General features: G+C 42.0%; 1 protein-coding gene across 2 annotated transcripts in view; it reads right to left on the bottom strand.

Moving 5' to 3' along the window:
- Positions 1 to 14,367, bottom strand: part of ryr2a (ryanodine receptor 2a (cardiac)) — a 325,067-nt gene that overhangs the window by 280,661 nt on the left and 30,039 nt on the right. For both annotated transcript variants that reach the window (XM_061755631.1, XM_061755632.1), the window contains exons 7-9: positions 12,389 to 12,488; positions 4,635 to 4,731; positions 3,392 to 3,466 (exon numbers count right to left, since the gene is read on the bottom strand). In XM_061755631.1, coding sequence (XP_061611615.1) covers positions 3,392 to 3,466; positions 4,635 to 4,731; positions 12,389 to 12,488 — 272 coding nt within the window. The remainder of the gene's footprint in view (positions 1 to 3,391; positions 3,467 to 4,634; positions 4,732 to 12,388; positions 12,489 to 14,367) is intronic.

Raw genomic sequence — 14,367 nt, 5'->3', positions numbered from 1 at the left:
AACTACCGGAGACAAATTCCTTGTGTTTTTGACATACTTGGCAAATAAAGATGATTCTGATTCTGATTTTGATCCTCACTCGGGTGGCGAGTGTGCTGGAGCCTATCCCAGCTGACTCTGAGCGAGAGGCGGGGCACACCCTGAACTTGTAGCTAGCCAATCTCAGGGCACATATAATCAAACAAGCATTCACACTCACATTCACACCTACGGGCAATTTAGAGTCTTCAATTAACCTTCCATGCATGTTTTTGGGATGTGGGAGGAAAGCGGCGAAAACCCATGCAGGCAGAGGGAGAATATGCAAACTCCACACAGGCGAGGCCGGATTTGAACCTTGGTCCTCAGAACTGTGAGGCAGACGTGCTAACCAGTCGGCTACCGCGCCGCCGATTCGCTAATCCTTTTCAACCTATATTCAATTGAATACACTTCAAAGACAGATAAGATAAAGATATTAAATGTTCAAACTGATAAAGCTTTTTATTTTTTTGCAAATATTCTCTCATTTTTCATTTGATGCCTGCAACACATTGCCAAAAATCTGAAACAGGTGCAACACCAGCCAACGATTTAGGAATGCGCAAAAAACACCGGTTTGGAACATTCCACAGGTGAACAGGTTAATTGGAAAAAGGGGTGTGTCATCTTTGGGTATAAAAGTAAGATTCCCAAAAGGCTCAGTTGTTCACAAACAGGGCTGGAGTGGGATGAAAACTTGGCTGTGACATTTTTGGCTTAGATCAACCCCTCATTTTGGGGCATATTCTCCTGTATGCGTAAATCAGAAAAGCCGCACAGCTCTTCGCTTCGCTGGCTTTTTCTGCCATCGATTTTAGCACATTTCCTTCCTCGCACTCTGGAGGTTGCAGTAAGTACACCGCCCTGAGAAGGTGAGAAATCATATGGCACTTGAAGTTTGGAAGCAGTTACAATATAGGCCATACGACGACCCCAATTCCAATGAAGGTGGGACGTTGTGTGAAACATAAATAAAAACAGAATACAATGATTTGCAAATCATGTTCGACCTATATTTAATTGAATACACTACAAAGACAAGATATTTAATGTTCAAACTGCTAAACTTTATTGTTTTTAGCAAATAATCATTAACTTAGAATTTTATGGCTGCAACATGTTCCAAAAAAGCTGGGACGGGGTCATGTTTACCACTGTGTTACATCACCTTTTCTTTTCACAACATTCAATAAACGTTTGGGAACTGAGGACACTAATTGTTGAAGCTTTGAAGGTGGAATTCTTTCTCGTTCTTGCTTGATGTACAGCTTCAGCTGTTCAACAGTCCGGGGTCTCCGTTGTCGTATTTTACGCTTCATAATGCACCGCACATTTTCAATGGGAGACAGGTCTGGACTGCAGGCAGGCCAGTCTAGTACCCGCACTCTTTTACTACGAAGCCACGCTGTCGTAACACGTGCAGAATGTGGTTTGGCATTGGCTTGCTGAAATAAGCAGGGGCGTCCATGATAAAGACGTTGCTTGGATGGCAGCATATGTTTCTCCAAAACCTGTATGTACCTTTCAGCATTAATGGTGCCTTCACAGATGTGTAAGTTACCCATGCCATTGGCATCATAGATGCTGGCTTTTGAACTTTGCGTCCATAACAGTCCGGATGGTTCTTTTCCTTTCTGGCCCGGAGGACACGACGTCCACAATTTCCCAAAATAATTTGAAATGTGGACCACAGAACACGTTTCCACTTTGCATCAGTCCATCTTAGATGAGCTTGGGCCCAGAGAAGCCGGCGGCGTTTGATAAATGGCTTTTGCTTTGCATAGTAGAGTTTCAAGTTGCACTTAGGGATGTAGCGCCGTACTGTATTTACTGACATTGGTTTTCTGAAGTGTTCCTGAGCCCTTGTGGTGATATCCTTTACACATTGATGTCGGTTTTTGATGCAGTGCCGCCTGAGGGATCGAAGGTCACGGGCATTCAATGTTGGTTTTCGGCCTTGCCGCTTACATGCAGTGATTTCTCCAGATTCTCGGAACCTTTATTATGGACCATAGATGATGAAATCCCTGAATTCCTTGCAATTGTATGTTGATGAACATTGTCCTTAAACTGTTCAACTATTTTCTCACGCACTTGTTCACAAAGAGGTGAACCTCGCCCCATCTTTGCTCGTGAATGACTGAGCAATTCAGGGAAGCTCCTTTTCTATCCAATCATGGCACCCACCTGTTCCCAATTCGCCTGTTCACCTGTGGGATGTTCCAAACAGGTGTTTGTTTGATGAGCGTTCCTCAACTTTCTCAGTCTTTTATGCCACCTGTCCCAGCTTTTTTGGAACGTGTTGCAGCCATAAAATTCTAAGTTAATGATTTGCTAAAAACAAGTTTATCTGTTTGAACATTAAATATCTTGTCTTTGTAGTGTATTCAATTAAATATAGGTTGAACATGATTTGCAAATCATTGTATTCTGTTTTTACTTATGTTTAACACAATGTCCCACCTTCATTGGAATTGGGGTTGTATAATCACTAGTGACATTGGTGTGGTGGTAGGCCATGTGAGCATTCATGCAAATTTCTTAAAAATGTCACACAACATTCAAATTCGGTGAAGCTGGTCTCGAGTGTGGTCGCCGTTGGCAGTGACCCTCCACCGCCAGTGGGTGTCGCTGGGCTCCATTAATTGTCCCAGAGGTCTTGAGTTTTTTATCTTGGCATGCGGGACCAGCGGATTTTAAAACTTTTTGGGTTGGTATCTTGAGCCCTGCACACACAGGGGGTCTTCTGATGACTGGAAGCCCAGATGTCTGGGGTAACTGAGCTCGTTCAGACTGGCTGGTAATTCATTTAGCGTCTGTGTGAGATAAACCAGGCATCCCTGTGACTGTTTGTCTCGGCGGGGGAGGGGAGACAGATGCTGCCCCATCCGAAATTGGGGGTCACGGTGCCATCTGGCGAGAGCATGACCATTACAAAGTATTAGCGGTTTTGAAAACGTGACTTTTTAAAACCGTGTTATACCATCAAAATAGTAACCGCAGGCCGAGTTGACAGTGTTACTAATTAAAGTTCCTTACTTTAAATAAGTAGTGTTTTGCCCCTTTAACTTGAATCATATTTTGGGTTTTATAAGCATTTGTGTTAATGTACAATATGTATTCTGTGAACATTCCTTTTGATTTCATATATTGGCTGATATGTGTGTTATGGGCCAATATATTGGATGACAGCTATTTTTTTTAAGCCCCCAATATCAGTATCGTCATCGACCCCCAAAATCCCATATCGGTCGGGCTCTAATATATATAATATACAATATACAATATAATACAGTACTATAACTGGAACTGTGATCTGGTTGTGAATGTGTCTGTTGTTAGTGTGTCTTTACACACTTTAAATACTTACAGAACTCGCAGTGTCTCTAATCTCCACAGGGACCTGGCATGACTGGACACTGCTCCACCCTCATAATGCACCGTTCTGGTGATGCAAAAAATAAATATTATTATAATAATAATAATAATAGTAATAACCCATTATCAGTCGCAGTTTTCAAATGGTCAAAAGATGTCTTTAGAACATTATTCTTTCTTTCTTTCTAACTGAAACAAAAATAATTTAAGATTTAAGATCAAAATAAGCAAAGAGTTAGGATAATTTTTCTGAAAGAAGATCAAGGAAATCTCATGGATGTAAAAGTGATTATACAGCCAGGATTCCGTCAATCAAACATTAAAGTCACAAACATTAAATAATAACCCCAGTCAAATATAAAAAGAAAACGACACAAAGGATTAGGTGAAAATAATAAAATGATGCAAATCATTGTCATTTAAAATCTCACTTATGTGTTTATTATTGGGTCAATTTGGAAAAATTAACTCAAAATGATATAAACTAAGAACATACCGCATGAAGAAAAATTTGCATGAAATCGACTTGCTAATTATAGCATAGCATAGCATGAAACGACTGGCCATGCAAAACGTGTTTTCTACGCTTTGTAATGAGAAATAGAATTTGAAAAATTATAATTTTTTTTTTTTAAATATATATATATATATATATATTGTCATTGTAAAGCTCACTTTAGTTAAGGAATGACGAATGTTAGATAAAAGCAACAACACATTGCATAGCAATAACAAAAATGTTTTACAGTGTTATAGATGGCTGCATGCTTTGTCATTATAGCTCGCATGTAAATGTCACCCCCTCCCCCCCCCCCCCTCTATAATATCGTACACGAAAGTACTTTACCCATGTGTGGGTGTGGTGTGCTGTGACGTGGTGGACGGGGGCGTGAACTGTAATGAAAAGCTAAATTTGAGAATAAAATGGGTAGTTCACTAATTGCTAATGTTCCTAATGTCTACTCTAAATTGAAATTTGATTAGCATTTTTGTTGATTTGTTTGTTTATTGCTATAGAGTAGAGACAGAAGGCAGTTGTGAGCGATCAGGACAGGGGCCGGGCGTCACTATATATCACCCTTGGCTTGCAAATAATGACTACATTTACGAAATAAAGGCTACCAATCACAGGTGATTATGGATATTAGGTAAAAAAAAACACCCAGCTAAGAGATCGGCCAAATGGCTGCTCTCTTGGACTTCTAATGTTACGAGCATGTATGTGTGCATATTACCTCTTCTGCTCCTCCCCGTAGTCTCCAGATGGAACAGTTAAACACTCATCCATGTGACCATGAAGGAGGCGCAAGACATCCCCGCCTATCAAGAAGCCTGCGCAAAGGTTAAGAAAAGACAAATAAGTCAAAAAGTAAAGGACAAATGAACAACTGTATGCGGCATACCACGTGCATAATGTATGACTCCTACATCAGAGAAATAGGAAGTCGACAATTAATTCTGAATTTATTTCAGTAATCGTGGAGGTTTTGGTGGTCTGGTGTGGCGAGAATAGCAGAATCGAGTGCATTGCGACACACAGTAACAATCATGACATGGATAATGCGCTTTTGAAACAAGCACCTGATAAATTGACATTTTTCTTTACCACTTGTTCTAATTAGTGTCATGGTCGAGATGGAGCCTATGCCTGCTGAGTCCCGAGCACTTGCGAGCGTGAAGAAACTAAGAGTAGCCCTCGAGTGAAACTGGAGCGAATTTATGGAATTATAAATGTCATTTGGGTATCCGTGTTTTGTGCACTGCATGCTTTGAACTGTGGGAAGATTTCCTACGTAAATTCTTGTTAAAAAGGCCTTTGAGGGTCGCAAAACGGTTCAGGAAATCTGGGCGTTTGTGCGATACCCTTTTTTTTTTTCCACCCTTCTTATAGCGTCTGGAGGTTGGGGAATTTTATTCTGAGCTTCGCTAAATAGGAGATTTGGGAAGTCACTGGCCGCCCCTAGAGGTGTGATACACCGAGAATCCCTGTTGTGTGTCAGTTGAACTCTGAGCGAAAGTGTTAGCTCTTCGTGTTTGTAAAAAAAAAAAAAACGTGATGCCCGTAACGGTCGTCATCTTTGCTTTGTGTTGAAACGCTCAAAGCAGACCGTCATTTGGTAATTTTTTTATTTAAGGCTTCGTCTTCACGGATGACGTTGGCTCACTCCTTTGTGATTTTGAACCGTTGTATAGGCTTCGGTTTGTCCTCGAGTGCCCCGTCGCGGGCGCTCATGAACCGGACGCTTGTTAGCTTCCTGGCCGCTCCTCAGCCGCTAGGAAGCTATGAGCGAACACAAATCGAGGCAGCGTGTCCCCTATTAATCGCCGCTGATTTGTTTAACAAAAAATAAATAAAGGAAAAACCTGATTTGGTTTTAATTTTTCAAAAACCAAAAAAATGGAACCATCGCTCGTTAACTCACTGCTTCCTCGTAGTCCCCAATTTGCCGCATAATACTTACTTAGGGCAGATGGACTTGTCCGATTGGCCGTTCAAGTTGACACCATTAACAATGTTTTGTGATCGCGCGCTGTACCATCGAGACACAACCTAGGGAATTCCATTCCGAAATTCCCACCACACTACAACGCATGGCTAACGAAGTAACCAATTCCTGGTCGCTAAGGAAAACGCTAAGAGTAGCCATTTTAGTTCTCGATGCTTGCAGTGCAACCCTTAACCAAAACAGGCAGATCATAACCACTCTGTTGTCGCTGCTCCTAACGGTTTATGCTCATACACAGACTGCTAACAGGTTGAAGAACGATACGTCATGTGAAATTGCTTACTCCATAGACAACTCAGCAATGGATAGAGTTCTCCCACATCTGGGCCCCCTCGGCGTCATTAAAATTATTCGGTCTACGGCCCTGACAGGCCCCACTAATCTGGCCCATCTCGGGTTTCTCCTTACAAACTCCACAGCTCTGCATGTCAATCCTAAATTCCGAGGAAAAGCCTTTCTTGTAGTTCCCTCAATCAGCAACGCCCTCAAAGATGCCCCTTTGCATGTTGTTACTACCGCCAAATTGTGATGCCTAAATTGTTCAAACAAAACAAATTCAAACTTGACCCTGAAATTCTTGAACAAACAAAATCTGAAGGAACTCAGGCAATTCACATCAACCACGCTAAGATGCCAAAACCCTTGTTTGTGCATTCCTGCCCTGCTCCATACCTTAACTTAGTGGCCCTAACCATCTTCAATCACTGCATGACTCTCAGCATAGCCTACCTGCCCTACCAAAAGACACAGAAGCCGCGGAACTGCTTAGAACAGCACTCCAATGCTTTCCCAAGTCTTCCGTCGGAAAAGAACGGCTGAACCCGAACTTGACCTCATATAGACAGTGGTGGAGGTCCTCCTTGACCTAAGCGGCCCCGAGCACCCCTCCACCTCCTTCTGAACCTAGACTAGGGCACCCTGCCAGCACCCCGAGCTACCCTTTTGGGTGCCTGCGCAGCTCCGTTGGGAAGGAAGCGGCACATCTGCTCCGAGCATCTTGTGAAGAGCGACAGCGAGCTTCAGCCACCCTGCCTTGGAACTCTTTTTCTTGCTTTTTTCCCTTTTTTCCTCCTTTTTCCGCCAAAGCCACCTAGTCCCCGTGCGGACCGGACCGGCCAAACACTTGGGAGATCGACCAGCCTGCCTTTGTTGTTCCACGCACGTAAATCCAACTTGCGGTCGACTAAAAAGTACAGATTGGTGCATATTTGGGTTTAAATTAATGACAGCAGGAACCCCCAGCTCGATGCAATGTCATTGCACGCTCATTCCGCCCTCACATCAGAAGTTCAGCCTCCTTCTACCAATGTTTGTCTGTGCTTTGCTTTGCTTTTCCCTGCCTTGTTCCCGTTAGATCTCATAAAATGTTCTGTCAAAAGTCACTACCGGTTTCATTTGTGTGTGTTTGGGTTCGACCAAAGACCCCTGGTTATCAAGAACGCTTATCTAATTCCTGTAGCAAACTTCAGATATCAAGACATCAAGGTTTTTGTCCCTTTGTCCTGGCGTTTTACACATCGAAAAAGAGACGTGGAGCCCCTTTTCGAGATGAAAATAATTTGATTTTAACACTGAAACTTAAAATCACGCTAAACCAGAAGTAACGTAGGCATTGCTTCCGGCTTATTATTTTCTCCTAAATTAATTACGTTTTTATCCAAACCAATATACGCTACAACAGCATCATTGCCATTCTATCTTGCATTCCATCTTGGCTTTTTAGATGAATTCTTGACAATTCATTGCTGACATGGTGACCCACGCAGACAATCTATTAATCCTGAATAACTTTAATATTCATATAAATTCCCCGTCGGAACCTCTTAGTGCAGCGATCCAGACAATAATTGATACTTTTGGTTTCGTGCAATTAATGAAAAGGAACCGACCCATAATAACGGTCACACTTTAGATTTGGTTTTAACCCGGGGCATTGCGACCGCAAATGTAATGTTAATTCCCGATAGCACTACTATGTCCGTCCATTATAAAATTTGAAGTCTTGGCCCATTTCCATTGTTCGGCCCACGACCAAAACTATAGCAGCCGTAATATGAGTTCTTCAATTGCTACTGCACTCGCTGAGCTATTAGCCTCAGCAATTGCCTGATTTCCTTTCTACGTGAGTCCTATAGATTTTCTCATAAATGAGTTTCACGTGGCTCTGCGGAACGCTCTCGACAACGCCACGCCATTATAACCCTGCGAAAACTAAGCTGTTGATTAATGGCCCTGCTAAACATAGCCACTTGTTTAAGGATACCACTGAAGGAAGCACCATTATCCAAAGTGAGCAAGCAAAACATCTCGGCGTTGTATTTGACTCAACTCTCTCCTTTCAAAAGCATATCAAGAATATTACCAAAACTGCGTTTATTTCATCTTCACAACATGGCTAAGATACGGCCCATCCTATCCGCTAGTGACGCAGAGATCATAGTCCATGCATTTTTTACGTCTCGCCTCGACTATTGTAACGTGCTGCTTTCTGGTCTTCCCATGTCTAATATTCAAAGCCTGCAGTTAGTACAAAACGCTGCAGCAAGACTTTTGACGAGAGCGAGAAAGTTCGATCATATTACCCCCATTCTGGCCAACTTGCATTGGCTTCCGGTTTACTTGAGATGTGATTTTAAGGTCCTGTTACTCATAAAATATTACACAGATTAGCACCCTCTTATCTTACTGGTCTTTTGGTGACCAAGAGAGCCAGAAAGAAGTCCGCAGGCTCTCAAGGATTTTCTATTCAGGCTCCAGTACTCTGTAATAGCCTACCTGTGAATATTAGAGCCTCTACCACAGTAGAAATGTTTAAATCCTGACTTATTTCTACTCTTTGGCATTTAGTTAACCCTTTTAAAACCACGGGGATCACCAGTGGCACATGTGTATTTCAAATTACCGTAACGCCTCGCTACTTTGTGCAATTTCCATCATTCAATAGACAAAAAAGACCAGGCGTTTTTAATAAGTATATCTAATATTATGGCGCTTGAAGGGTTTAAGCACATTTTAGCGAGGAGTTATGGTAATTTGAAAGACACATGCGCCACGGTGTCGCCAGGGATCCCTGTGGTTTTAAAAAGGTTCAAGTACTTCCACTTGTCATATTTCCTCCCCCCTCGTCTCCTGCTCGGAGAGAGGTCTAGGTGACGATTGAATTTGAGGCTTTTGGTGTTTGGGTTCTGCACCGACCAACTAGGACAAGATCTGAGGTATACCACTTCCCCCGGAGTAGTTGTAATGGAGGATTCAGCTCTGACTAACCGGGCCATGTCCTGAGGCAGAACCACCGAAGGCGTCGACCATGTGGCACCTTTTCTCTTTAAATTGACTTTTATATCATCTTAATGAACATTGTGCAGCATCTTGCCATCATAATGAACATTGTACAGCACCAGATTATGTGATAAATGTTGCCCACTCCACATCCATTACATCCTGGAAGGGGGGACTTGACTTGAGATGGAGAGGCACTTACATATGCCAACTTGTTGTCAAGAGAAGAAGCTGCAAGCCGAGAAGTCAAGGTAAAGTCGATTTCATTTTTTATTCTTTAAGACTACAGCAACCTGGCGGTTAAAGTTAAAGGGGTTTTGTGATTTTCGACTGGCTGTGAACGCACGAGAGGGACTCTTGATATGACACTGTTTGGGTGCGTGTCGGCCGGGTAGCTGGATTTGAATGAGGAGGACAGTTCCACTTGTTCTTGTTGTTAACTTGGTTAATAGAGCTTTTTGAGCGATCAACCCTTGTCATGTTTGATGTACAGCGCTGTTTAGTGTGTCAGATCTCGCTTACCCCAGGCTCCCCTGCACCGTAGGCACTAAAGGGTTAAAGCTACCAGTTGTCCTTGCGTATTACACAGCGGACCGTAAACGGCGACAGGAGTTTGCTTTAGCCGGTGTCGAGACAGATTTGCCTAGGTTCTCACACCCGCTTATGAAGCGTCAGCCTTGCTTCCGTTAGGCCGCACCTCAACAGAGTAACCTTAGCAGATGCCACGTGAAACTCTAACTACACTTCTTCTCTAGTGAACTTTTGCACTTGGTACTGACTTAGAAAAGTTTGACAGTCTTTGTACTGCTATTATTTAAGTTATAGCTGAAACAACCATTCAATCGTAGGAGTAAAATAGTCACAGGTCATGTTGTTAATGTGTTACTATGTCTGTGAGAAAATCCAAAACATGATAAAAATAAATAAATAGGAATATTCGATTGATCAGGTCGAGCATTCCTCCGACGAGCTTCATCTTCAAATTTGGTATTCAGAGTAGGTGTGGGTTTAGAAGAGAGAGGTCAAGGGCTCAGTCCCTCGGGTCGTGGCAAAACTCCTTTATTTTGATCGCCACTATTCTCTGTCAAAGATTCTTCAAGTCGTCTTTTCATAAGCTGCCGCTCTAATCATCCTGTGTCTTGCATGAAGATAGATATGAGACTAAGCTGCTGGACCTCGATTGCTGACCGACGGGAAGACAAGAGCGCTAAAATCTCAAGTTTTTGCCTTATATCGGACGGCCGTACCGGGGGCTTTGGCTCAACCCTCCTAGCGTTACTCTGGCATATAAGAACACTATAGAGCCATCCAGAGGTGGCTTACTCTCATGTCCCTAAAAGGTAATGTTAACAATCCTAAAAAAACATTTGGTTCATTCCTGTTTAATGCCTTAAAAAAGGTAATAACAGTAACACTCAGAGCCAAAAGTTACTGTAAAGGCTACACCTCTCATACAACGGGAATAGAGGTTACGCAATGGCAATTTCCCCAAGTGGGATGAAACTTCTCACCATTGACGTTTCACTTCCCTGTTGTTCATTTCCATACAGCGTTTGCCCCGTGTTGCCATGGGGACAAAATATGGTTACGCCTGGCTCCATCTAGTGAACATTATATTACCTAACCCTCTATGTCAAGCATGGCTCCATCTTGTGGACATTATGTTACCTAACCCTCTGTGTTTACTTTAGTGCCAAGGGGTAGCTCACACCTGATCAATCATATGACAGTGTATGTGTACACAAAAACATTCCTCATTACATCATCAAACATCACTGATGACACAATGTATCCACTAAATAACATTTCATTGCTACTCCCACTTATACAATGAAAGGTCCTATTACTTCATCATCTATGTCACATATAACAGTGTGGGCACAGATGACTGTGAGCTCCTAACACTTAGTTACCAAAATATATGTAATTAGCTGTTACAGATTATACATATTTGCTAATATGAGCAAGCAAATGAGCATAAGACTGTATTGGCGTCTGTGGAAAAAACATTTGCATTACCTTTTAACCTCTACTTTGGCTTCATCTAGTGCCGATTTGTAGTTTTACATGACCGGTTGACCTTTATTTCTGGCTCCCTCTGGTGGACTTTTGTAGTATCGTTTTTCTGGCACCATCTGGTGGACATTTGTAATATCTCTAGTCAATCGCAATAACAGTTTCCTGAATATGTAACCGATCAACAATCTGGGTCTATTTTGTACCATCGATCATACACATCATTCATTACATTGTTCCCAATTTTGGCATATTTTGTACTATTAATTAGACGTGATAATTGTTACATTATGCCACCACTCGACAATTGTATATTATATTGTGTTCATCGTGGATGAAATTTTGTTGACGCTGGAACCAATTACAGGTATTCATTTTTGTATCATTTCGTATGGGAAAATTATGTTCAATTTGTACACTTTTGAATTTCCAATCCGTGTTCAAGAACCGATTAAGCTCATAAAACGAGGTTCAACTGCATGTCTTCCTGCATTATGTGTACTGATGTCACTTTAAACTGCATACACTCCTTGAAGTCTCGGCGTCCTTTACACAATGGTCATTGCACCAGACTATTGCTCTATTAGTCATTCAAACTGCTCTAATTGCTAGAGGAATCTGCATCTTTTTGCACAATTGTCAAAAAAATGATATTAATAATAAATTGTGTCGCCATTACCAGATTACTAGGAACCTTTTATTGCTCAGTGACTGTTTTTCTCAATGTCATTATGTCTCAAATGTATTCTCTGTTGTAGTCTGTTGTCGTACTAGAGAGGCTCCAAGTACCGGAGACAAATTCCTTGTGTGTTTTTGTACTTGGCAAAATAAGGACGATTATGATTCTGGTTTGGATGTGTCTTTGAGACTTCATTAGCGAACTTCATGTCGATCTGTGAAACTGGTGTCGGGAATACACTTTACACTGGGCGATACGGGAGCGGTCATGTTGGGGGCCCCTAAAATACAGTAAATACATTGTCGCCAGGACACCGATGTGCAAAAAGTCTCAGGAATGTTGAGATCCCCAAAAAAGGCGATTGTTCATCGTAAAACTAGTATACACAGTGACCCAACCCCTGTGGTCAGGCCCGAATAAAACAGTGCGACAGAAAACAAGATCAGATCGATTGCATATAGCATAATATACAATGTCAACATTGAGTGATGAAGAAATATTTCTGTACCTTCTGCCACTTCACTGCCAGAACAGATTGGAGTAACGCTCCACAGAGTCTGCTGGAAGGCTGCATCTACATTTTGATAACAGTTGCCATAGGATAGATGCTATAGGAACACAAACATATGAGTAAAAAAACAAATCATTTACTGACACAAGTTTATGACTACTTGCATAATACACTGTATTTTATATACATACATATAAAACTAACCGAAAACCGAAAAACCGAAAAATCAAAACTATCATGCACAAATGAAATTCATGCACAACAGTTTCAAAAAATCAAAAAGGTTGTAAGAATTCAAGAAACCTTTCATTAGGTCATAGACATCATTTTTAAAAAACAAATGCAAATGAAAAAACATGCCAACATAGTCACGACTCAATATCACCTTAACTACTCTCACAACCATTGAAAGTGCAAGTTGATTAATGGTTTCTGCCTAGATCTTCGTTTTAGGATTCTGCACAGGTTCTCAATAGGGTTGAGGTCAAGGTTTCTTCTAGTGGTCATCTTGTACTACAACCTGTGTATCTCTGTGTTGCATACAACCTGTTGCTGAAACTGTAACTAAGCTCAGTGGCCACTCCCCTTTGAAAACATCCATCCATCCATTTTTCATACCACTTATCCTCACTAAGGTGGTGGGCGTGCTGGCGCCTATCTCAGTTAACTAGGGGCGAGAGGCAAGGTACACCCTGAACTGGTCATCCAGCCAATCACAGGGCACATATAGACGAACAATCATTCACACTCACATGCACACCTATGGACAATTTAGAGTCATCAATCAACCTACCATGCATGTTTTTGGAATGTGGGAGGAAACCGCAGAACCTGTAGAAAACCCGTGCAGGCACATACAGAACATGCGAACTCCACACAGGCTCTGCTGGATTTGAACTTGGGTCCTCAGAACTGTGAGGCAGATGTGCAAATTGGTCATCCACCGTGCCGCCCCCTCTGAGAACATCCTGTTTGAATAACGTTGCATGTCCAAATATGGTCAATTTCACCTTTTTTCACAAATCATCAATAATCAATCATTGATTCATGGTTTGCTATTTTTTAAATACATTATTAAACATGTGAAAGTGTTGATTGGCTGGCGAGCAGTTCAGGGTGTACCCCGCCTCTCGCCCGAAAATATCTGGGATAGGCTCCAGCACACCCGCGACCCTACTGAGGATAAGCGGTACGGAAAATGAATGAATGAATGAATTTAAAGTGTTGAAAATATCTTAAGAGCAAATCTACTGACTGACAGGAGTACATGAGAAAAATGATGTGAGGGGGGGGAAAACAGCATCATGCCACAATTCAAAGAAGAAGAAGCTATCCATCAATGGAAAGGTTTACAAAGCTATTTCCAACTTGTTGGGACTCCGGCGAACCACGATCAGAGCCATTATCCACAAACAGGAACAGTTGTGGACGACCCCAAGAGCGGTAGGCGCACCAAAATGACTCTAAGAGTCCAATGACGACTCATCCAGGAGGTCACAAAAGAATGACATCCAAAGAACTAAAGGCCTTATTGGCCTCAGTTAAAGTCAGTGTTCAAGGCTCAACCCAAAAAGACAATGAGCAATAGCATCCATGGAAGATTTCCAAGGGGAAAAACAATTCTGACAACACACACACACACAAATCTATCAATAATCAAACAGCAATCCAGCCCCTTGTCAGTGCAAATTAATATCGGCTGGTTAAGTCTTAATTGATGGCCTACAATAAGGTCTCATTGCCAAGGTGAGGGTCAAGGCACATTTCATGATGGGTAAGAGAAAAGAGCTGTCTCAAGACAGTTGCAAAGCATTACGAGGGCATTGGTTACAGGCGCATACCTAAGCTTCTGAATGCTCCAGTGAGCACGGTTGGGGCCATAATACGTAAGTGGAAAGCCAATCATCCCATCATAAATTTGCCTCGATCAGCTGCTCCTCGCAAGATTTCTGACAGAGGAGTGCAAAGAATAATCA

Source organism: Phyllopteryx taeniolatus, chromosome 19 (genome assembly GCF_024500385.1).
Source record: "Phyllopteryx taeniolatus isolate TA_2022b chromosome 19, UOR_Ptae_1.2, whole genome shotgun sequence".
Taxonomy (NCBI): Eukaryota; Metazoa; Chordata; class Actinopteri; order Syngnathiformes; family Syngnathidae; genus Phyllopteryx; species Phyllopteryx taeniolatus.
The sequence above is the reverse complement of the archived record's forward strand: the minus strand, read 5'-3'. Positions and strand labels throughout refer to the sequence as shown.